Source organism: Uloborus diversus, chromosome 4, assembly GCF_026930045.1.
Source record: "Uloborus diversus isolate 005 chromosome 4, Udiv.v.3.1, whole genome shotgun sequence".
Classification (NCBI taxonomy): Eukaryota; Metazoa; Arthropoda; class Arachnida; order Araneae; family Uloboridae; genus Uloborus; species Uloborus diversus.
This window is the reverse complement of record NC_072734.1, coordinates 45,868,093-45,894,151: the sequence shown is the minus strand read 5'-3', so window position 1 is coordinate 45,894,151 and position 26,059 is coordinate 45,868,093. Positions and strand designations below refer to the sequence as shown.

The window sequence follows — 26,059 nt, the reverse complement described above, 5'->3', positions numbered from 1 at the left end:
ATTCGGGACAAATTTTTTAGGACCACGGAGGAATGTACCGCAATGCGGCTTTTTCAACAATTTAATTTTGTTCTTCAATTTCATTTGTAAGCAAAACTTTCACAGAAATACTTTAATTTGGAGACAATAAAGTTTTTACATTCTTTTAAAATAGTACGTTAATGGAAATGCAAGTTCAAAAGTGAAAACCTACATTTTTCTTGAAGTAAACAGAAAATATATTTATGTTATGTCCCCAAGAAGAACAGAAACGGGTCGGATTGAAATGTAAAAAGATAAGAACAGACGTTAAACACACTTTGTCGAATTTTGACTGTACAAGCGATACCAGAATTGATTATTCATCAGCATTCGAATGATTGTTAGTCTGAAATACTGAAAGATTATGAACGATCTCATTTAAAAACGTTAAGCGGAAATAGTACACTGAATTTCCGTAAATGATCGAATCTAAGTGTCAAAAATTGATGGCTACTTTTAGAACCGAAGCAGCACCGCTAGTGACATACTTGTTAGTATTTCAACCACAGGAAGGGAGGGGGGGGGGAGATTTGCAAGTATAATCGTTGCTCTTGCCAAAAAAAAAGGTTAAAAAAAAATCCTTTCCTTTTTTAAATTAAAGTAAAATGCTTGCAATTCTTTCTTAAACCTTTTCAGAAACATAACATATTATACATTTGGAAGCAAAAGTCTTAGTTTTTACTTTTGAAAATGTTCCAAGGAAAAAAGCAATTCAAACTTGAAAAATGCCAAAAATTACTCTTGAAAATCAAAACAAACATCGTTTAAATGAGTTCTTTCATATGGTGCATTTATATTTTTTCTGCACTCAACAGAGGTTATAGAAATAGAAGCTGCAAATCTGCAAAGTGAAGAGAAAACACAAAATATTTTTATAAGACTTTAAGCAGGCCCCTCTCCTCCTACCCAACTGATAGAATTTTTGTAAATTACATACGTTTTCACTGAAATTTTAAACAGTAAAGGGTGGTTAGTTGCTGAAATATATTTGGCCTGTCACAAAATTGTTATGAAAGTGCATTGTAATAGTTCGGCCAAATTTGATCGAACCAGTTCTAATGCTTGCAGTACCTTTAAAAGCTGAATCTGTAATTTTTAAGCAGTTTTTCAGTAATTTTTGGACTCCCTGAAAATTATGAGGGGGAGCTCTAGCTTCCCGAGCCTTTTTGGTAATCAAGCCCTTCGCTTAAGGCGCAACGTCTTACCTTTCAGATGTTAGAAACTACCCCTTTTCTATACATTCAACATTCATTCCGACATCCGATTCACACTGAGACCTAAAAACAGACGTACAGAGCAGTACAATGCAAAACTGTCATCGTTAGACCACCAAATTTTCTTTCTGTTTTTGTCTTTCAGACTTTTAGAACCGATGTGTGTGTGTGCTTTCTTTCTATATTTTAAAACTTTGAGGATTCCTAATGATTATTTCTGTGCATAGTATATTATTTTATTATTAAAAAGATTATGTTTCAAATTCACAACTTGGTGACACCTGTTAAGCTATTTTTATTAATTAAGATTCGCTAAAGTTCATAAGTAATACTATGTATTGAGTTTCTATAGTTTCTCAAATTTTTACTAAAAGATTACAAAAACATTTTCAGCTTTTAAATTTGAAGTATTGGTTTTTATTTAGTTTCTTAAAGTTTTTTTTGTTTCTTAGGGCATGGAACCACCTAAGTGGTCTGAACCCCCCCCCCCTCCCCCGCCCAACAGAACCCTGCATTGCTGGATCTGTGGGTACATAGATTCGAGCCTGCGTACAGTAGAATTAAACCTCAATGCCATCTTTACGCCATTTTAACTTAAAACCGAAAAAAAAAAATAAAACTTTAAATATAGGATTACTATTAAGTTTCTTAGTATAATATCCATCGGCATAAACGAATTTATGAAATTTCATATTCTATAGCACAGCTCTGAAAAATCCAAAGCGAATGCACTTCCGAATTTATTTCTTATTCGATGAACGAATAAGTGTCAACGTTATTTTGGATTGAGATACGTATGATTAGGCCCGTCATTTCATTTTCTCATGGGAGGGGGTGGGCAAAGGGAATACACTCGAAAATGTCATAAAAAAACAATAAAATGCATTTGTACAATGTATATATCTCAAAATCCGTAGGGGAGGTGGGAGGGGAGGGGGTCAATCCCCCCCCCCCTTAATGATGGATGTGTGTAAAAATAGTACTTGCAGTGTTTGTAATTTGTTCCACATTTAACTTTTATTCAATTACCCTTTCATGAAAACGAATAGTGTTGGAAATACAGCTGAAATAAAGCAATAATCTGCATTTTGAGCCCCCTCTTTGCCCCCATATAAGGCCCAAACCCGACGCTCAAACTCTTGGGACTTTTTGGTAAGTTATCTCCTCATGATACTGAACAATTTGGCATAGGTGCACATTCTTTTTTTTGAATGTCCGGGTTCGGCCCTTTTTCGACCTAGTTTGACTGGACTATATCATATTATGGAGTAAGGATTCGGGTTAATAAGAAAAATGTTACATTGAAACATGGGCATCCATATGTGAAATTTTAAGAGGAGGGCGGGGGTCTTTTTTTTTTTTTTTTTTTTCTCATTACATTTCAAGTTACATTTGATGTTTACTTAGTAGAATAGGGAAGGTAAAATTTGTGGCATTTAATACTTAGCAGAGAAAGCAAACCAGGGTTGGCCGGATTGGACCCAATGGGTTTTTTTGAAAAAAAAAAAAAAACCTTTAAAAAAAAACATTATTTAGCCCACTATTAGGTTTTTTAAAAAATAATTCATTTAAATACTTTCACAATTTAAACTTATCTTTTATTTGTTCTTCACCACAGACAATGGGCATAGAAATGAATTTTGAACTTTAATACTATTTCTTAACTCTTAACGGCATTAAAAAAAAATACTATAATAAGATTTTAAATAAATATATTTAACTTTTTTCTTTAACTGGTCTCAATAAATAACTCAAATTATCTTGACTAAGTCCTGTCCTGTCTGATTTTCTAAATATTTGTAGATTGTACAGAGGAAACTACTCCAGCTAAAAGGCTTTCATTTGAATTACTTTCTACAAACCAACACGTCACAAATATCGAGTAAACAAGGTACAGTAAAACCTGTAAAGTTGACCACCCTTGTAAGTTGACCGCTTTTGTCAGGAACGGAATTAGTCCTATCTCATATAATGAAGGAAAACCTCTGTAACCTGACCACCTCTCTATCTTGACCACCTGTCTATCTTGACCATTAATGTACACCAAATTTGGTTTGGAGTATTGTAAAAGACCCTTTGTAAGTTGGCTACTTGGTTTATTTTTTAAAAAATTTCTTCAGCAATTATTTTATATTTTATTATTTATTTACCCTTTTTTTTTTTTTTTTTTTGATAGCTTTCCAAGAAAATTTTTAATGCTTTTACTAACAGACTAGCATTTTACTAAGTAAATAAAACTGCAGCATTAAGCTTATGCTGCTCTTTATTCTCCAAACCTGTTTTTCATTCGTTGTTCTATTTAAGATAGCCTACTCTCTGTTCAAAGAAAATAGGTGTCAGTAGAAAAGTACAACGTTTTTTCTTTCAGCTGCGATATGTTGTGGCAACACTGGAATTGTGCTAAAGAGCATAGGCGGATTTAGGACTGAGTTCCTGGGGGGGGGGGGGGGGGGCAGGATTTTTTTTTTTTTTTTTGAGCAACATTTTTATTGCCCCCATTCCCATGTTTTTGTCTGTTTCCTGTGATGCATAAATCCATGCTTTACTTTTTTGTGTGTCGTTTTCATTAATGTGTGTTTTAATGCTGTCCTTTTTGAATTGACCTTAAGAGAGGGAGCTGGTATCGAGAGTGAAGCAGGGCTCCCTTTTAAGTGGGAAATAGAATATCTCCAATTTTAGGGGGCCGGGGGTTTCTCCCCCGAAGGAAATTTTGTAAAATGGATACAAAATTCTGCATTTTGAAGCCTTATAAAAGTTAATTGGATAGACATAGAAATTAGTAACTAGATTAACAGTTGTACAGTGTTGTTCAAACTTTGTAAGAAACAGTCATTTTAAGTTTGAAAGAAAAAGTAAACTATAGATTTCTCATTACAACCTTTTTTTAATTATAAGTAGTGCAGAAAACGAAAAGGAATAGAGGAAGTGTATCATTTTTTTTCCTGGCTAAACAGATTAACAATATGGTGTAGAAGTAATTGGAGCTCACTTTGCTTAGGATTTTCAAAGACTTATCTAATTATTTTCAAGGACTCTAGAATAAATAAAATTATTCAACGCACTTCATTTGTACTTTCCAGTATGATGTTTTAGTACTTGATTGTAAATTTTTACAGTCCTGTTCTAACTTCGTAAGAAATAGCTATTTTAAATTTAAAAGAAACCACAGATTTCTCATGACAACAACTTTTCTTCAATTGCAAGTAGGGCAGAAAACGAAAAGAAATAGAAGTAGTGTGTATTTTTTTCCGTGCTAAACAGATAGACAATATGCAGAAGTAAGATAAAAGCAATCAGTACAAAAAAATTTCTAAAATACTGCATTCGGGATTGAATAAATAGCAAAATATGAAACATGTGAGTCACAAAAATTTATTTCAAATAATATGTTACAAATGTGAGAACCATGATTTTTACATTTTTAATATAGGATGTGACAAGGAGCTTAATTTGACACATTTTGGCATTCCTCCCCCTCTACCATTTGTTAGAAAATTTAAAATTTAAGGTTTGTAGCCACACGTTTTCAAATATTCAAGGTTTTCTTCAAGCACTTAAAAATTAAATTAGTTTTTTCAAGCAATTTCTATTTTTTAAGGAACAAATTATGAATTTTTTTTTGGGAGTTAGGGACCCACTTCAAAGAAAGGGCCCTAAGCAATAGTTTGTTTATCTTATAGGCAAATTCGGCCCTGTTTGTAATTCACTCTTACCTGCAGATTTTTGCCTGATTTTTTGTAATTTTCACGAAAATTCGTCAGTTTTTACGGTTAAAGGATTTTTACAATTTTACAAATCTTTGTTAGGTTTTTATAGACTTTTATAAAATTTCAGTAAATTTTTCCAAAACTTTTGATGACTCAATTATTTAGTTTTCAATAATGACAAGGAGTTACTCAATTAGACTTAGATGATTATGACTTACCTTACTTTTTTAACAGTATTTATAAAGTAAGTAAAATTGTACTCTCCCTCTAATTAAAAAGATTCATTTAATCAGAATACTCAGATAACTGAAATTTATTCAGTTTGCGATAGTATTTATTTTCTCTTTCTCTCTCTCTCTCTCTTTAAAAAGAGAGAGAGAGAGAAGGAAAAAAACTATATTTTTTAGAATTTCTCAAAAGGCCAATTAATCTACTAAGAACATAAATATTATGCACAAATACTTTAAATGTGGACACAAATCATAACAAGTAGATCGTTCTGTTAGCGCGAATGAGGGGGAAGGAGATTTTTGCCCTTAGCTTTAAGTTCTAATTTGTTAAAATAATAGTCAATTATATTGCAGCTTAATGTATAGCGCGTTTAGCCTATATTTTCATTCATATACTTGCCCAAATGGTTTTCAGTCCAAAATAGTGCATTTAGACACGTTTTCAGCACCCCAGTGACAGCTGTGTTATTTGTATTTAATGTTCGTTTTTTCTCCCCTTTTCTTTCCTCCCATCAGAAAACGACATTCACTTTTCTCTTTATTTTCATTAAACTATTCAAAAAAGAAAAAGTTATGATTTTTTTGTTTTAAGATTTTGGAAGATGTGTTGTTACTATATAAAGTCGTCCCAAAACTGGGGGAGCACTGCCCCTATGCCTCCCTCCCTATAAATCCACCCATGCCCTTCTGAACTATTGAAAAAAGAAAAAAATAATAACACTTTTTTTTTTAATTCTTGGAAGATGTGTTGTTACTACATAGTCTTCCCAAAACTGGGGGGGGGGGGCATTGCCCCCCTCTGACCCCCCCATAAATCCGCCCATGCTAAAGAGCAAGCTCGGATCTATAAATTTTGGGCCCCCTGCAACAAAATGTGTAGGGCCTCTCCCTAGTAGCCAGCAGTGTCTATTTGTAAAGTTAACAAGTCTTAGTGCTAGTTTTTTTTTTTTTTTTTTTCAATTTCTAGAGCCGTTAGCGGTTTAAGGACGTGGACCCCCCACACTGCGGCAGATCTGAGCCTGCTAAAGAGTAAAGTTACACATTTCTGGTGCAAGGGATTAGGAGATAGGACATTTTAATTTTGCCTTTATTAACTGGGAGAGTCGAGCTTGTTGCTCTTTTTGCTATAAGTTTTATATAAAAAGTCTTCAAAAAGAAAGTTGACTGAACTTGAGATTAATAAAAAATATGAAATATGAAAATTAATTGAGAAGGGAGAAAGCCAGAGAAAATTAGCTGGGCACATGTAGAATTTCTAGAATTAATGTCTAATATGGTTGAAAACAAGGAAAAAATGACAAAAATATTTGAATAGTATTTTTAATTGGTGTTTCATAATTTTAAACAATGAAAGTGAGTTGAACAAAAAGAGTAAGGGTGAATTCGTCAAAAAATGAATACATGGTGCAAGAAATGACAAAAAATAAAAAAAACCATTACCGGATTTTATAAGTTGACCACCTGTCTAAGTTGACCGCCAAAGTACTGCACCGCGAGGTGGTCAACTTACACAGGTTTCACTGTATATTTTTTAGAAATTATCAGGTGTTACAAACGGTCAGACAGAAAAGAGAATGGGGATGAACAGTATTTTCATTATCTTGCAAAAAAGTTTTAATATTTCTTACTCTGTACACAGAAATAGAAAAACAGGCAACATAAAATTCAAAGAAATGTCTTGATTAAGCTGGAATTCAGTAAAAAGGGATTTAAACTACTTGAGGTTCTACAGTAGTTTTGTATAACAAAATGAAATGCAATCAAGTAAAATTCAAAAAAAAAAAGAATGTAGTAATTGAAAACAAACAAACAAACAGTAGATTTTATTATTCGAGAAGTACCGTAATTTCGGGTAGATAAACCGCCCTATCGTATACGCTGCACATGCAATAATTTACTAACTAAAAACAAAAGTTCATCGGATAAGCCGCCCCATCGTATACGCCGCGGAAGAGCGTATCAAAACATGGGCGCCCCACCCCCTCTATATATATCTCACTATATATACATATGTACGGATGCGATCATTTATTATAGTTAGAACGAAACTGTAACAAGCAAATGCATTTGTTAACAGATAAAAATGGAATAAACTTCGTGTAAAAAAAAATCAGAAAATGCTACGGTTACACAAAAAAACTAGTGTTTCCAGATGACATCTACAATTGGTTGGATGAAAAGTTTTCAAATCATTGTTATACTTAGCAGTTCATCAAAAAATTGTTTACCCTTTATCAATTGATTCTTTTTTTTTCTTTTTTAAATTTATCATCAAGACATTTTAAAACATTACTCAGACTATAGGGATTCTAACTCAGACAAGCTAGCGATTCCTCCATTTTTCAGCCTAGTGAAACGTATGTTATCATCAAGAATCCGGCAACACTGGAAAGAACAACAACAGCGAACAGCGGTAAAATCGGCGCAAACTAACGCAGGTTTAAGGGGTGTGAGAAATTAAATTTAATTAAAAACCTGTTTCATGGTGCAATATGAGAGTTCTACTAGCGTTTTTTAATGAATTTTAACATTGCCACTCGATTGGGCGAACATGAAAAGCACTAAGAAAGAATGGTGGGGGGGAAAATTTCTTCAGATACGCCACAGATATTAAATTTCAACTTCAAAACACGTATAAGCCGCAGCTTATCTACCCGAAATTACGGTAACTTTGCCTTAACTGTTGGTAATCATGGAAACTAAAAAATCTGAAACTTCACCATTCTTGGGTTTTATCGTCTTTTATACTTTTCTTCGGAAAACGCCGAGTTTTCCAGCTTTTTTTACCCCAGGACAATTTTTGTGCTTTGTCCATATACTTACTATACAATATGCTACAAGTACCCCACATTTTTCCTTAAAAAAAGACAAAAAAACCCACATCTCCTTTTTAAAAAAACAGCTTTAGTTGGGTTTTATTTTTAAAAAACCCAGGGTCCACGGGCTTATTTTTTTAAAAAAAAAACCCCGGTTTTTGCCAACCTTGAAGCAAACTGTAAGTTTTGTTTGCTCCTGGAAAACTTATCAATTGCTAATTTATCCAAATTCATATCTTTCAATATATGGCGGGGGTAGTTTTACTGTCAAATGCTGCCTAAACTAAACATGCTTTCTCTCTTTTGTTTCTATATAATTCCTTATCAAATTTTTGGCAGGATTTTCTTTACCCTATACCAAAACCATTAGCACAGAAGGATGATTCAGTCACTTAAAGAAACATACTTTCACTATCGTTTTTTTTTCAGGGGTCCTCCTCAAATTTTTCTCTTTCGAATCAGGTCAAAATCCGGGGGGGGGGGGGGGGGGGGGGGGGGGGGGAGCGCTAGCAAATGCCATTTGAACTGAAATATTGTTGGATTGTTGACATAGCCAAAAAAGATGGATCACACACAGATACCCTGTGACAGATATTTTTCGGAAATCCTCAAAAATGGATTCAGCTATTCAGCACACATCGAAAATCAGAATTCGAGGATTTAAGAAAGTAAAAATGATTTACGAAAAATAATCAAGACCCCTTAACTCGGGAGAACGCGCGGGGGTCATTTTATGACCCCAAGCACTTTTCCACCTCCATTTTCTGGGAAACTAGCCACCTGTTCCTCTTTTTCTGCTCAGTAGCTGAGTTTCTACCCCCCATTTACCTTTTGTCACTAATTCGAAAGAATTTGAGGCATTTGTATTCATCCGAAACACGTTTGGTCAGTTACTGGGGTCACTCTATGACCCCGCGCGTCCTTGCGTTCGTTTGACAGATCAACTAGTTCGCTTGACTGATACAGCTTTCGCTCGTTTTCGATCGTTGCTTTTCGCATCACGTTGAAATTTTAGCCTGCGCGTTACAATGCCGACTCCATACGAGAAAGAAATGGAACATTTACGTTCACTTCTAGCTGAAGTTGAATCTGATGAAGAGTCGATAGATGAAGAAAATGCAGTTGATAATTTTTTGGAAGAACATTTTTCAGATCATGAAAATTTCAGCGAGCATGACACGGAATCCGAAGAGGATGGTGATTCAGAAAATGAAGAACTAAATAATTCGGAATGGTTTTTCGCAAAAGATGGCGTAAAGTGGAAGAAAACTAAATTTAGGCAGAATGTTCGAACTCGCTGTTTTAATATTGTATCGCACTTACCTGGAACTAAAGGACTAGCGAAAAATGTGACAAACCCATTGAACAGTTGGGAGTTATACATCGACGATAGTATGATACAAATAATTGTGGAGTGTACAAACATATTTATCGAGAAATGCGCACCAAATTTTTCTCGTGATAGAGATGCACGTAAAACGGATGCTCTCGAAATTCGTGCTTTGTTAGGTTTATTATATATGTGTGGTTTACACAAAACTTCACGACTGAATGTGCGGGATTTATGGGCAACTGACGGAACAGGTGTCAGCATTTTCCGTACAACAATGTCGTACAAACGTTTTTTGTTTCTATTACGTTGTATGAGATTCGATAATATACATGATAGAAAGCAGAGGCAGTTGTATGACAAACTCGCAGCCATAAGAGACTTTTTTCAATCATTTGTTACAAACTGTCAAAAGTACTACACTTTGGGAGAATACGTGACAATTGATGAAAAATTGGAGCCTTTTCGTGGTCGTTGTGGATTTCGCCAGTACATGCCTAAAAAACCTGCAAAATATGGCATAAAAATCTTTGCTTTGGTGGATGCACGGACATTTTACACCAGTAATATGGAAGTGTATGTTGGTTGCCAGCCAGATGGACCCTACAAAGTGTCAAATTCTCCAGATGATGTTGTGAAGCGTTTCATGAAACCTTTGTACAAATCCGGCAGAAATCTAACTACAGATAACTGGTACACCAGTTATAAACTTGCTAAGGATTTACTTAGCGAAAAGATTACGCTGGTGGGAACAATGAGAAAAGATAAAAGACAAATACCTGTTGACTTTAAAATGTGTAAAGAAAGAGAAATACATTCTTCCATCTTTGGCTTTCAGCAAGATGCTACTTTAGTGTCTTATGTTCCGAAAAAAAGTAAATGCGTAATTTTGCTTTCGACAATGCATAATGATGATGCAATTGACATAGACACCGGAGATGCTAAGAAACCAGAAATCATCACGTTTTACAACTGCACAAAAGCAGCTGTCGATGTTGTAGATGAAATGGCTGCAAACTACTCAACTGCTCGCAAAACAAATAGATGGCCACTAGTGATTTTTTATTCAATTTTGAATGTTGCTGCTATTAATGCCAGGATTGCTTTGCTGTCAAATAAGGATCCGCCTATTCTGTATCAAAAGAGACGACGTTTTATTAAGGATTTAGCATTATCTCTCATTAATGATTACACCAATAAAAGAATGGATAATCCGAATTTGTCCCATGAATTAAGAGAACATCTACAAAACTCTTGTCGCCCTGAATCTGAAGAACCTCCAAAAAAGAAACTAAAAGTTGCCTCAAAAGGAAGATGCATATTTTGTCCAAGAAATAAGGACATAAAAACTACGGGAGCCTGCAATTTGTGTGCAAATTTTGTTTGCAAGGAACACCTTTTTAGTGTATGTAATTGTTGTCTCCAGAAAAGCAAAGAATAATTGAAAGTTGGTATGTACATTGTTTCAATTGTTTTAATCTATAAATTTATAACATTAAAAACATTTTGTACTTTAAAACAAGCATTTGGAAAGTATTCCCTGTACTATTAGGATAAAAATAAATGTATATATTTTAACTTTCTTTGAAGAAAAAAAAAGGAATGGCAAAAAATGCAGTTATTCACCAATTAGAAAAGCAGAATGAAAGGGGCACTTCTTCAATTAGATTATCATGCCCTTTTCATTCTATCAGTGGAAATGTATTTGAATTTTTCTACAACAATAATAATATTTTAAAGATCTTCATTCTTACAGAAATGAAAATAAACGAAAAATTTTCTTTAGCATTTAGATTAAACTTAAAAACATTTTTATTATAAATCTTTCAGTTTACATATTAAAAACATCACTTCTAGAACACTAGCTGTGATTAATTTTGTGATTTTATATACTGTGTTATAATCTGCAACATTTATATGAGCTGAAAGTAAAAAAATATGCGTAACATGTTGATACACAGATTTGCGCGCAAAAAGTTAATTTATGTATTTTATGTTTGTCTTAATGAAGGTTTTAATGCCTAGCAGGGTTAAGCAATGTGGTTTTGAGATTAAAAAAAAAATTAAACAATGTTTACAACTGGGTAGGCATGAATTTTGATTTGGGGTCATTCTATGACCCCCGCGCGTCCTAATGTTCGCTTAGGAGACGCGCGTTCTCCCGGGTTAAGTTGTTTGTTCTGCTTCCATCAGCAAAAACCAACATCACTGAAAATTTTAATAAAAATCATCTAACTGATAAATTGAAACAATCAGTTTAACAAGCAATGATAAAATTAAAAATCAAAAAAAAAAAACCCGACTGAGACGCAACTGTAGAATCAAGAGGAAAAATTGAAAATCCTTTTAAAAGCCTTATATTATAAAAATCAGTGTCAAGTATTTTGTTAGCTATAATTTAGAATTTGTCAACAGATAAAAATTTTAAATCATTGCATTTTATTTCCTTGTCAACCAACAATGAATTCGGTTAACAATCGCGTGAATAAAGGCTTAGCCGTTATTAAAATATGCTTTTAAAAAAATGTTATAATTTGAATTCTATGAAACATAGAAGTTCCAACACATTCTATCAGAAGCGGAAAAAAATCGTCTTTATTTTGGTATTAAATTTTAAATTTTTTAACTACGTTTTCACTGCAAAAATTGCAAAAAACTTTTTAGAGGTTTTAAATTAATATCTTCGTTAATTAATGTCATCTAAAGACGCAGCCTAGCTAAGAACACTCTCGATCAACTCTCCTTTCAAACAAAAATTTCAAAATCGGTCCATCCATTTAGGCGCTAGAGTGCCACAGACACACATAGACACACAAACACAGGGGTTAAAAAGAGACACGGTCATTAAATTGTGGAAAGAGTACGTGAAAAAAGTATTTATGCATCTATTTCTTGTTGAATAAGTTTAAATATTTTTTCATTCCAAAAATCAAAAATTTTGTTGGAATGTAATTTTATTCTGTCGTAATGTATTAACTGTTTGATCTGCATAACCGTATGCAAATTTCTGTAGCTTAAGAAGGTATTTAAGCAGTTGACTGTATCCATGTGTGGGTGATTCTATGTGTTGATTTTGTCTATTTAACATGGTGTGTAAATACTTTTGTTTTACATTAATTCTTGAGTGTAAGAATAAATATATTTTAACTTAATATGGAAGTTATCTCTCAGTCTCTAACTACACCAGGCTGCAATGGCACTGCGTACATAAACTCTGCTATTTATCGGAATACATTTTATGTTCTAAAGAGAAAAAAAACTCCTGGAAAAAAATCCCCCCCCCCCCCGAAAAAAAAAAAAAAATTTTTTTTGATGGCACAACTTGCGGCATAATCGTCTCTGTGGGCAATCATGTCTAAAATTACTTAACAAAGAAAACAAACCTAATGCACCAATGTGGAAAATATTTGCCAAAAAATGATTAATTAAATGCTTTATTTTTAAAAAAAAGAAAGAAAACCCTTCAATTGTACATAAAACAAAGCACAAAATTGATAAAGAGTAATTAATACCTACCTGGTGTTCCATTAATAATTCATATGGATAAAGCTGTTCACAAAACTCACATGGACACATTCCCGAGTCTATATCTTTTATAAATGAAAAGAAAAAAGTATCAGCAAATTAATAAATCATTTAACTCTATATTAAGCTGTATTTTAAAAATTCATTACTTAAATTAACGCTAGACTTGGAAATAAAGAAATATATAAAAGTTTTCTTGATTTTTACGAAAATGTTACTGTTTAAATCATTAAAAATATGTATAATGACATTAATTCAAAACTAAATAAAAATATATCAGTTCAATATAGTTTTGTTTCAATGGTATTCCACTGTCACCTGTTAGACCCCCCACTTTTTGGTGCGCCAGCCACCCTATGACCCAATCTAACTTAAATTTTCATGTGTTACAACAATTAGCACCATTCCAAAAAATGTTTTTGTCATACTGCTTTTACGGATATTTTTTTTTAAATTTAATAGGTGTACAAAGAAGTCAGGTAGTGTATACATGAATGAAATGCCATTAAAGCAGAAACCCCTCCCTTCTTTAAATAAAAACCAGTAGACATTCAAATGAAATTAGGTTTGATTAATCATATTGTAACGGATTCGGTGAGACTTCCACTTTCTTGAAATGAAGACACAGTTCTTGATAAAAACACAGGAGCTTTATTTACGCTATGTACAGGAGAAATCGTTAACAACTGCTAAATTATTCATCAGCAATTATCACACAACACCGTAAACTCAACGTTTACACACGTATTTACTTCCACATACGAAAACAACACAGCGAAATGCCTCGCTATAAACAGAGCAAATACGCTCTCCGTTCGAAATCTCAATCGAAACTCCCCTCTTTATTCAGCGTAACGGTTTATATACACACCGAAAAGAAATCTCTCAAATATTCCACACGCTTCTGGAAAATAGTAGACCGTTACCAAATTTTATCAATGAACAAAAAGGAAATAGGGGGGGTGGTATACTTTAGCCATATGAAAAGGGGTTGTATATTCATTACGGGAAACTATTTACAGGTTACGTTACTACAATAATTACTATTTACAGGATTTGTAACATTGCCCCCCTCCTAAGGACTGCACGTCCCGGGCAGTACAATCCCCAGAAAGGGTGCCAAACTTCTATCACAAGTTCACAATTACACACATTAAATAATAACCAATAGTGCAAAGGAAACACAATAATAACAAGAAATATTACTAAACATTAAAAGCAAAAATTATCTACAACTTTTATGTTATCAACCATTGTTGTTTACGTAATACTCATGAACTATGGCCATAGTATGGGGCTAACCGATCATAATGTACAACCCTAGGTTTTGCATTAGGTGATTTTTGGATCCTCACTACGACGTCATTTAGTCGGTTAAGGACTTTGTAGGGTCCATCCCAATGCGACTGCAATTTGGGTGACAGACCTTTCCGTCGGATGGGATTCCATAACCAAACCTTGTCGCCTTCGTTGAATTCATGTCCAGTAGACCTTGTGTCGTATCAGGTCTTCATCTTCTCCGCCGCGATGTTGATTCGCTCCCGTGCGAAGTTATGAACGTCTTCCAACCGGGCCTGGAGATTCTGGATACTCCTCAGGCGATGCAGGCACATCCGGAGGACGACCGAAGACGAGATCACAAGGTAGCCGAAGCTCTCGTCCGAAGAGCATCTGAGATGGGGCAAATCCAGTAGTCTCGTGGACAGCACTGCGGTAGGCCAGCAGGAACAAAGGTAGCTTCTTGTCCCAATCCTGTTGATTTCTGGATACCATAAGCGAGAGATTATTCAGGATTGTGCGGTTAAATCTCTCCACCATGCCATCCGATTGTGGGTGTAGTGGTGTTGTCCTAGTTTTCTCAATTCCGAAAATTTGACATAGGCCCTTAAACACAGCAGAGATGAAATTCCTCCCTTGATCGGAATGAATCTGCAAAGGTGTTCCATATCTCAAGATCCAATGTTGGACTAGAGTCTCTGCTACGGTGGTAGCTTCTTGATCTGGAATGGGATATGCTTCGGGCCATTTGGTGAAATAGTTGATGGAAACAAGAATGTATTTGTTCCCATCAGCAGTTCTTGGTAGAGGACCCAGGATGTCAATTCCAATTCGTTCAAAAGGAGCTCCAACGTTGTACAGATGTAGCTTCCCTCTGCTTCTCTTCTTCGGTCCTTTACGAGCAGCACAGGCGTCACAAGAATGGCACCACTTCTCCATGTCATCCTTCGCCTTGCTCCAGAAGAAGCGCTGTCTTCTCTCGGTCATCAGGGTGTACCTCAACCTGCCAGTAGCCGCTCTTCAAGTCCAGGGTCGAAAACCACTTGTGTCCGGAAAGAGTGTCCAAGGTGTCGTCTATCCATGGAAGAGGGTAACTGTCTTTCTTGGTGATTTCATTCAGCTGTCGGTAATCGACACAAAATCTAGTGGAGTCATCTTTCTTTCGGACCAAGACGATGGGAGAGGCCCAAGGACTGGACGAGGGTTCGATGACATCATTCTCCTGCATCTCTTTCAGGAGGGTCTCAACCTCTTCCTTCTTGGCGAACGGTAGTCGTCTTGGATGCTGTTTAATAGGGGAGTGTTCTCCAGTGTAAATCCTATGCTGCGTTAAATTTGTACGGCCAACATCCTCCGATGTAGATGAAAACAGATGCTTGAAGTCATCCACCAATTGTTCCGCAGCAGTTCTTTGATCTTTCGATAAGGTGCACTCCCAATTAACTTCGATGCCAAGGACTCAGAAGACACAGTCTCGTGGGAATTGATTCTTCTAATGATGCAGTTTACTGGAGTACAAGTTGCCAACACTTCACCTTTCCGGATATTCCTTTGCCTTTCACTCACATTGACGACTCGCACAGGAATTACATCTTTAGAAAGGTCCACAAGCGTAGATGCTACCAGCACTCCTTTTGGGCTATTGTTTAAGTTGGGGTATTCAATGAGTCCAAATCGAAAACTATTGCTTTCTTCAATGGAGCCAGGTATTAATGATTCTGACCTTGAGGGAATTGATAAATCTGTTTGGGCTATTATTTGATGAGCGGATTTTACATCACTTTCTGCGGGGAAAACGACTATGTCTTCTCTCGTCGAGTGCAGCTCATTAATCTTGAAGTCGAGGTTGAAGTCATACTTCTTTAAAAAGTCCAATCCGAGAATGAAGGGGTCTGTGATAGCAGCAACGAATGCCGTATGATGGTAAGTGGCATTTCCAAACACAATTTCTAAGTTCACTTAACCTTCAATCTTGATCTTGTCACCTGTCACAGTTTGGAGGGTAACGCAGGGTGGCGTCCATAGAATGTTGAGTCCAAATTGACGAGCCACATCTGTCCTAATGATTGTAACATTGGCTCCAGTGTCAATAATCAGTTCGCAGGGAAACCCGTTTACATATGCGTAAACAAACAGTCCATTACTGCCGCCACTCATCGATGAAATTTGGAAAACTTTAAGATGGGGCTCATTCCAATTTGGCAACCTCCGCCCCGTGAGATTGCCATGGCTTAGTTTTCCTGGACCTGAGAGGGAGAGGTGCTCTTCCCTCTGGTTTCTTGGCGAGCTTCACAGTTTCTTCGGAAGTGACCCTCGCCGCCGCATTTCCAGCACTTAAGTGATTGTCCATTTTGGTCCTTGGGAGCCGAAATCCTTTTGAGGGTTCCTGCAATTTCTTTTATTTGCTTTTCCAGTTCAGCAAAGCGTGATGAAACCGAATCAGGCTCATCAGTTTTCACGCCGCGGATTGAATGGCGATCCTTGTGGGTTGCTTGCTGGGCGGCCTCCAATTTCATCGCATACACAACAGCAGAATTCAGGTCTTTGACATCCGCCATCCGTAGAGCTTTCTGGATTTCCGGATCTCGAACCCCGTCGATGTAATAGTTGAGTGCCAGGTTGTCTTGAACATCCGCAGGACAGTCGCAAAAAGCAAGATGAGACAGTCGCTCGATGTCCGCCGCTAGCTCTTGCAGGGTTTCCCCGGTTTTCTGGAAACGGGACTTCAACTGGAGTCGGCTGAAATCTCTCTAGCACTTCTCACCGAAGCGAAGCTCCAACGCAGCTGTGAGGGCGGCGAGATCCAGGCGCTGGCTGTCCGGAAGGGTCTGAAGAATGTCCGCTGCGTCACCTCTCAGGGATGCTGCAAGATGGCAGGCCTTGGTAGCAGAGTCCCATCCGTTCGCTTCCGCCACTATCATGAACTGCCACGAAGTTTTCCCATCAAATGTGGCAAGTTTAATGGACGGTCGAGCAACCGATGTGGGAGCGCCAAACTGTACAGAGCTGCTTTCCGCGGTCGCCAATTTCCTTTCCACGTCCTTAAAGATCTCTTCTTTAAGTAGATGAAATCTTCTATCTTCTTCTTCAAATTTATTTTCTACAGCATTGAATTGGCTTTCAACGGTATCAAATTTTTCTTCAATAGCATCAACTCGATGCTCTATGTCATTAAATTGATTTTCCACCACAGTCTTTACCGAAATAAGGTCGTTTTTAATTTCTTCTTGGTTAGACGTTAAGTCCTTTTTCAGCACTGTTAAATCGCTTTTTAACTAGTCTTGATTTGCCAACATACTTGCAGTCAGATCACTTTTTACAGAGTTGATTGCATCAAGCAGTTGTTTTAATTGTTCATCCATTACGCGAGTAATCACCATAAAAATAAAGTCCAAATTTAAAAAGTCTTTATGAAAAAAATGTCCAAAGTCACACTTACTGCAAGAAAGTCCTGAAGTAGCCCCACGTTGAGCGCCAATTGTAACGGATTCGGTGCGACTTCCACTTTCTTGAAATGAAGACACAGTTCTTGATAAAAACACAGGAGCTTTATTTACACTATGTACAGGAGAAATCGTTAACAACTGCTAAATTATTCATCAGCAATTATCACACAACACTGTAAACTCAACGTTTACACACGTATTTACTTCCAAATACAAAAACAACACAGCCTCGCTATAAACAGAGCAAATACGCTCTCCGTTCGAAATCTCAATCGAAACTCCCCTCTTTATCCAGCGTAACGATTTATATACACACCGAAAAGAAATCTCTCAAATATTCCACACGCTTCTGGAAAATAGTAGACCGTTATCAAATTTTATCAATGAACAAAAAGGAAATAGGGGGGGTCGTATACTTTAGCCATATGAAAAGGGGTTGTATATTCATTACGGGAAACTATTTACAGGTTACGTTACTACAATAATTACTATTTACAGGATTTGTAACAATATATATTTCTCAAGAAATGTGTTTGGTAAAACCCTCCCCGAAACAAAAGTCTGGTTACAGCCATGTCTGCAATTAGATCCAAATTTTGGCTCAGTAGTTTTCTTTGCTTTGTGGAACAGGAGCAGCAATAGTGAAGATAAAATATTTTTAACTTTTTTTTTTTTGATATAATTCTGGACCACCCTGTTGCCCCCCCCCCCCCCCGGAGTTGTTCTACTTTGACCACTCCGAAAAAAACCCTCCCGGATAAAATGTCATTTCGTCTCTATTTTGTCCATTTCATCAGCAAACTGAAAGTTTTGAGTTACAAATGTGAAGTTTGAAAACAATAAATAATTATATAGATTTTTCCTATTCAAGTAATATTTTAATATAAAAATAGCATACATAAATCTGTATATAAACAATTGATGGTAAAATATCAAAGTGAAAATTTTTAAAAAAGTAAGTTGAAGTTTATGTAAGTGTGTTAATAAATCAAATAAGTGTTAAAATAAATTATAATGTGCGTAATAGCATTTATAAAATAAGCATATCAGCTGTAAATTTTGTGATATTTATCTGTGATGTGGAGATTTATTGCTAAAAAAAAATTGCATTTATAAAATTAAAGAGTAGAAAAAAAAACTTTTTAAAGGTTGGAGTTCCAAAACATTAAAAACCATATTTTTTTTAAAATAAGAGAAACTAACCTGATATTAATAAAAGAAATGTTGGCATGAAGGGAAATCTGTTCTTGCGATATGAATACAAATGTGATGATCAGCAACAGGTTCTGACTAGGCTGTTCCCCCTAGTCAATTTATTAGTCCCCAATGAAGATTAATGGCCCTTTTAAAGCTATCTACACTCTTGTCTATAATAGCCTCTTCTGGTACACTGTTCTGAGTACCCACAAGCCTACTAAATTATGTAGTAATTTTTCTTAATTTGTATAGCATTAACATATCCATAAAATATGCGAGTACATAAATATTTTAATATGGGGTGACATCAATAAAAACTCGAAAAATATAACAGTTATAAAATATTTTTAGTTTATATAAATCTTTGTTTTGTATGTACGTCACCAAGCATTTCATTTGATTTTCCAGCTGTTGCTGAATGCTGTTTTTGCATCAGAATTATCAGTTTTATATCAGAGTGAACTTTCATTTTTTTCACAGAATCTTTAATTTTGTACATGACCACAGTTTGAAACAACTGCAAAACTTCTGTAGTAAAAAGAACTAAAATAATTTTTAAAACCCAATTTAGTAGCATTATTGTCACTTAAAAAAAGTGCAAAAAAAATACTTTTGGTAAATGTACGATTAATCATAACACATATTTAACTAGTAACTTCATTTGTTTCATAGCACTGTTACAAACATTTATCATGTTTCTATTTATTCACACTGCATTACATCACACAGAAAACTATAGCATTTAGGTCTAAAAAAAAACTATTTCTTTATTACATTCAAAGCTAAAGAGCAACAAAAGAAAAAAAACATTGCAACTTAAAAAAACAAGCATTGTTTAAAATTATTATAATAAAAGATGGGGGGGGGGAGAGCGAAGCTAAGTACAGAGATGTGAGTTCATAAACCTTTTATTTATTGCATTCAAAGCTAAAGAGCAAAAAAAAAAAAAAACATTGCAACCTCTAACAGAAACAATTGAAAAAATAAAATTAAGTTGAAAAAATTACATGAATTAAATATTTATTTTGCAAAAACAAAGTTTTTTTTATCTCAATATGTCTTGAATATAGTTTAGAAATCATTACACAACTCAACTTATAGACCTTTTTTTAAATTTCTTATTTTGCATTAATATTTGAAATTTACTCTTAACATTTGAATTAATAGGTCCCCTTTTTCACTGACAAATGAAAACTTGAAAGAAAAAAAAAATAACAAACAAAAATTCTTCAAACTTAAAAACTTTTTCAGTACTTAGCTATTTGAATAGTTAAAAAATTCTGAAAAAAAAAAAAAAAGATTGAAAGTGTTCCAAAATTTTCAAACAATTACTGAAGAAAATACGGTTGGTTCTCTACTTAACGGTTTTTTCAAGGGACCACAAAAAATCCTCCTTGAATAGAATGTGTCCTTAAACCAAATTTTTTTTTAAGACTATAGTGGAGGGTCTGGGACCGTGAAAAGTCGTCTTTAAACAGAGAAAGTTGTTAAACAGACTGTCGTTAACAGATAACCAACTATATTTATTAAGATTTGTATAAGGAGAGAGCTGACTGATTCTTTTCAGATAATAGATTAACATTATTTTAACTTCATTAATACACTCATTTTCAGGAGTAATATTTCAGTGTCTGTATAAAAATAAATAAAAACTGGATGTGAACCCCATATTCCTGTTTTCTACCTGTTTTCACATTAACTGCTGATCTTATATTTGTATTTTATTTAACTTCACTCATGTCCATGCGTTACTTTTGATTAGTTCGAACTTCACCCAGTACCAAGGGACTTTTTCTTAACAAACATCAACAGTAGCTCATAATTATGTGTTGAATAATCGATTTTTTCATATAATTTAAAAAGAAGGTGCAGGTATGCATGGCAGCCAGTAGATAATATGCAAAAGACACTTTTTTGTGTGTTTTTTTTTTTTTTTGAAAGAAATGGATGCATTCTTTCAAAATGGTGGAAGAGAAAAACTCCTTTAATGCAATTAAAAATATATTATATATACATATATGAACTCTTAAGACATTTTTCTGCACCTATATTATTAAATTACAATTATGTCTTAATTTTATTCCAAAAATGAAATTATTACTTAAATATGAAATAAAATATGTCAATTTAAAGTAACATAGATTAAAATTACTTCCAATTTTCAAAATAATTGAAAATTTTACAGGATGTAAAAGGATTGAAACTTAAAGTACAGCAGGCAAATTTTCGACAAATAGGAGAAATTTTAAGAATTCTTTAAAACCCTCTTTCACTTATTTGCTGCTTTTTAGTTTTTTATGACAAAAAATGAATGAATCTGCTATTTTTTTCTTGTAGTAAAAATTTTTTAGATAATAAAATCACACTTACAGCACAAAAATTGCGAATTTCAAACATTTGTATCAGGTTGTATCAGAAATTGAAACTTAGCAGATTTTCACACTTGTTATTGGTAGAATAATCATAGATACGAATGTCAAGTAATGAGTTAATAATTATCTACTCTGAAAATAAAGAAAAATTATTCCTATGCCCTGGACACTAAAGATTCATTATTTTTAACTCAACAAAAATAAAAGACTAAAGGAATAGATCCAATTCAAATAAAAATCTACTACATTTTCTTATGAGCCAATAAGATAACAACACAGTTTTAATTCTCCTTTACCATTAATACCATTAGTACACAATTATTATTATTTTTTTTAATTCAAAAGAAAAATCAATTATTGAATATTAATGAGACAATTAATGCAGGTTAGAGTTAACTAAAGATGCATTAAATCATATGTGGGAATGTAAAAGTGCTACTTCCAGAGCTTTTAAAGTAGCACTTTTATTGGACTGGGTTTTGGAAGGATAACCCATGTGTTACTTTAATGCAAAGTTACATCAATATTTGCTAGGGGGGGGGGACTCTTTTTTTCTTCATTGCATTGCATGACACATTCCAAAAAAGGAAAAATCCTCTTATACTAAGATCAGGGTTCATATACTCTATTTGGATGAAAGAATTCTATGACTTTTCCAAGACTTTTTCACGACTTCAATGAAAGTTTTCATGACCTTGTTACACGAAGAGAATAGCACTATTTAATCTCAAACTTACTAATTTTTGGAAATGAGCATTAACAAAACGTCTACTGAATGCTACAGCCTCATTGAAGCACTTACTTGTAATGGAAAAAATATAAGTGTACAATTAAAAAACTAAACTATTCTTATTTGTCTTCATCATATAAATTTAAGTAACGTAAAAATACAGTGAAACGAATATGATGATGCTTAAATATGTAACTTTTTTTTTATTTTATAAACAGGCAGAATGATATTGAATGCGGACAAAGGTTGAATGAGTGAGTCATCACTAAGTTTCAATAAATTTGCTTCAAAAGTTGCCTTTTAGTGTCAACAGAACATTTAATCATCCACGTAACTTGACAGTATTTTGGTTCTTTAAAATAAAGCCGCATAGTTTAGTTCCTTAAGTTTCTAAACCAGATCTTTTTTGATTCAATACTGAATGGTTTTTTCAATCTTCGCATTTAAAAGTATACTTGTTTTGTTTACTTATTTGCACATTTTCAAATGCATATAAATTAATAGGTTCAGAAATTCCAGAACAAGTTAGATTCCTGACATTGAGCGTAGCAGTGGGTCGCATAGATTAGTTTTGCGGGCCGTATGTTGGGCACTACTCTTTTAGAGTATTAGAATTCCTCTTTTTCTGTATTCTATCGCCTGACTAAAGTTCTTTATTTTTTAAAATCTTCAATAAATTAAGATCAACTCTGATAAATTTAATAATAAAGTTCTTACAAGTGATGGAACCTAACTCGGATGCAATTAAATTGCCTTTTTTGACTGGGTGTGGCAAAACCAAGAACGTGCAAGTTCGCTACTACAGAATATGAAACATAAGAAGTGTTGAAAATAACAATTTATTCGAAATCTCTCAGTGATGTCCAAGCAGAAAAATCACATCTCAAAAAAAAGGCAAGTGGCTGCGACAGAAGTGGATGCAATGAGATTTTAAAATTCAGATATGATTTTGGGATCGTTCAGTTTTCCACTTTTAATAGCTTTTATGCGCTACAGTGTTAAATCACTTAAGATTTCTAATGCTCTTTTAGTTACTGTTACTTTCTCTTTGTCCAGGACATTTTTCTATGACTTGAAATAAATTTCCATGACTTTCAATGAAAATTTCAATTTTCCATGACTTTTCCAGGTCTGAAATTTGCTTATTTTTTTCCATGACTTTCCAGGATTTCCATGACCCGTACGAACCCTGTAAGACCATATATTTCAAAGAAAAAGTACAATAAAATTAACAGCTTTAAGTAGTATATCTTTGTGTTCTAAAATCAAAGTTGGATAATCTTAAGTAAAACTATATTTTTGTATTCCTTTAATCTTTTTTTTTCCCCTATGTAGAATGCTTGTTTAGCAAAAAAAATTGTTTAATACAGGAACTTTTATTATAGCATGTATTGCATATTTACTCTTAGAAAACAATTGTCTGCAAAAATTTTTAAAAGTATATTTGAAAATATAAAGAGTAAAAAGGTGCAGACATGAAAAAAATCTTTTGGTAAAATTAATTTGGTATAATTTTTGTTAAATAATTATAAAATATATCTTTGCTTTTTTTGTCCTAAGTTTTTATTATTATTATTTTGAAACATGTGTAACATGAAATGAAATGAATGTCTGTATAATATACAAACACTGAGAATATTGTAATTATTTACATTTAAGAAGAAAAAAAAAGCTTTAAAGTTATGTGAGTTAGGTTGGTCCGTTCCAACATGCCCCACAAAGAGTGGACCAACCTTCCCCACCTCCTTGGTCTGAAAAAGTGATGTCATAGTTTTTTTCTTTTTGACAAAAAATGAAAAAATTGCCAATTATAGTGAACTAAAAAAACTTACTTTAAGAAAAAGTTCAATTTCTTCCCCACAATCTTGATGAAACCCATTTAAAAAAATAAAGTTACAGTTTTCTGAAAATTACTCAGGACTACTGAAATAACACTTTCTGGAATAAAATTTGTTCAATATAACGGTACTATGTGATTTCATTTTGGATTTGTAGGACCATAGGTGCTATTTATTAGTCATAATATAAAATATCAATAGTATTAAAATAATTGAGACCGGTCCAACATGCCCCGCAGTCCAATGTACCCCACCTCCCCTAATACATTTTTTACCTTTTCAATTTAGGAAAAGTCATTATTTAATTCAAATAAAAATGCTACATGGCATAAAACAAATTCATAAACAATGAACACAAGAATTTTTTTTATACACGACTTAAAATCAAACAGAACAATATTTACCAAAATCCTCATAATCACTTTCACTGTCCATAATGAAGTAGAAGAAAAAATACCAAGGGAACTGAAATAAATGTGAAAAGGGAAGAAAAAATGTTAACTTTCATTTTCATGAAAAATTTTTTTAGTCTAACTAATAAATAAACATTTAACTTGCCTTATTTATCATAATCAAATAATTAAAGTACACAAAAAATAAATGTAAATAAAATGAACAATTTTGTTCATATTCTAATGATGAGAAAATAATATTCATTAAACAGTTGTCTATGCGTTAAGGAGTAAGTTATGGCACTTAAGCCAGGGCTAAAGCAGACTATATGCAGCTAACAGCCCGGTGTCACATCCAGAGATAGCAGTTTTGCCTTTGTTATGAACTCCTCAGTCAGGATAGTGAATAACTGAGCTGCAGGCAGATGTCACCTCATAGAAGCTGAGAGTGCCAACACACAAACTGGTAGATAAAGTAAATTGATCTTATCAGCAAAAGTTTGCATTATATTATTATGCATTTATTATTGTTTGTTATTTTACGGTTCAACTCACTAATTGATGCCAGAGCTTAGGTTATAAGCTGTAAGTCACCAGCCTAAGCCAGAGTGCCAACAAACTGGTAGATGACCATCTGCCTCCACACAGATTGTTTATTCCTTATTCCAGACTGAATAGTCCATAACATGGACGAAACTAGTCTCTAGATGGGATAACTAGGCTGTTGGTAAACATAGGCGGATTTAAGATTGAGTTCCTGAGGGGGGGGGGGGGCAGGATGTTTTTTTTTTTTTTGAGCAACATTTTTAATTGCCCCCCCCCCCCATGTTTTGGTCTTTTTCCTGTGATGCATAAGGCCATGCTTTACTTTTTTTGTATGTTTTTTTATTAATATGTGCTATTTTATTATATGCTATCCTTGTTGAATTGACCTTAAGAGGGGTGACTGGTATCAAGAGAGTGACACAGGGCTTCCTTTTAAGTGGGATATAGAATATCTCTAATTTTAGGGGGTCCGAGGGGTTCTCTCCCGGAGGAATATTTATAAAATGGATATAAAATTCTGCATTTTGAAGCCTTATAAGGGTTAATTGGACAGACAAAAATCTCGTGAAAAAATAGACAAATAATATTTTTTTAAAGTTTTATGATTTAAATGTGCTTTGTGATGTAAGTTAATACTTTAAAAGAAATGGTGTGCAGATTTAGAAAATAGGTAACATGAGAGTAACATACTACTTATTTGAACAATTCATAATTTATACACTTGATAAAAAATAAAATTGAAGCACATTTTGCTTAGGAGTTTCAAAGACTTGTCTAATTAAAGGCTTGTTAATTTTCAAGGTTTGGTTGGTTAGATTTGGTGTTTTGGCACAAGAGCCTTAGTAGGTTATACTGCGCCAATTCTTTTCAAGGATTTTAGAACATTTAATAAGTTAAGGCTCCTCATTTGCACTTTCCAGTCTCTGAAATTAAGTACTAGATTATGCAGTTGTACAATATTGTTCAAACTTTGAAAAGAAACAGCTATTTCAAGTTTAAAAGAAAAAATAAACTATAGAATTCTCTCATTACAACAACCTTTTTTTAAACTATAAGCAGTGCAGAAAATGAAAAGAAATAGAGGTAGTGTATCCTTTTTTCGGGTTTAAATAAATAGCAAGATATGAAACATGTCAGTCACAAAAATTTATTTCAAGTAATATGTTACAAAGGGTAAAAACCATGATTTTTACATTTTTGATGCAGGATGTAGCAAGGAGCTGAATTTGACATATTTTTTAGTCCTCCTCCTACCATTTGTTAGAAAATTTAAAATTTAAGGTTTGTAGCCACACGTTTCCAAATATTCAAGGCTTTCAAGCACTTGAAAATGAAATTAGTTTTTTCAAGCCCTTTCCATTTTTTAAGGATCGAATCATGCAATTTTTTGCGAGTTACGGGCTCACTTCAAAGCAGT

The 26,059-nt window shown here is 33.9% G+C and overlaps 1 protein-coding gene across 2 annotated transcripts in view; it reads right to left on the bottom strand.

Annotated features, from left to right (window-relative positions):
- Nucleotides 1–26,059, bottom strand: part of LOC129219693 (uncharacterized) — a 45,395-nt gene that overhangs the window by 14,017 nt on the left and 5,319 nt on the right. The window contains exons 2-3 of one of the 2 annotated variants that reach the window (XM_054853976.1): nucleotides 24,109–24,169; nucleotides 12,835–12,908 (exon numbers count right to left, since the gene is read on the bottom strand). In XM_054853976.1, the coding sequence (XP_054709951.1) occupies nucleotides 12,835–12,908; nucleotides 24,109–24,139 (105 nt within the window). In that variant the 5' untranslated portion in view covers nucleotides 24,140–24,169. Of the gene's footprint in view, nucleotides 1–12,834; nucleotides 12,909–24,108; nucleotides 24,172–26,059 lie in introns of both variants that reach the window. The other variant, XM_054853977.1, reaches the window with a different exon arrangement.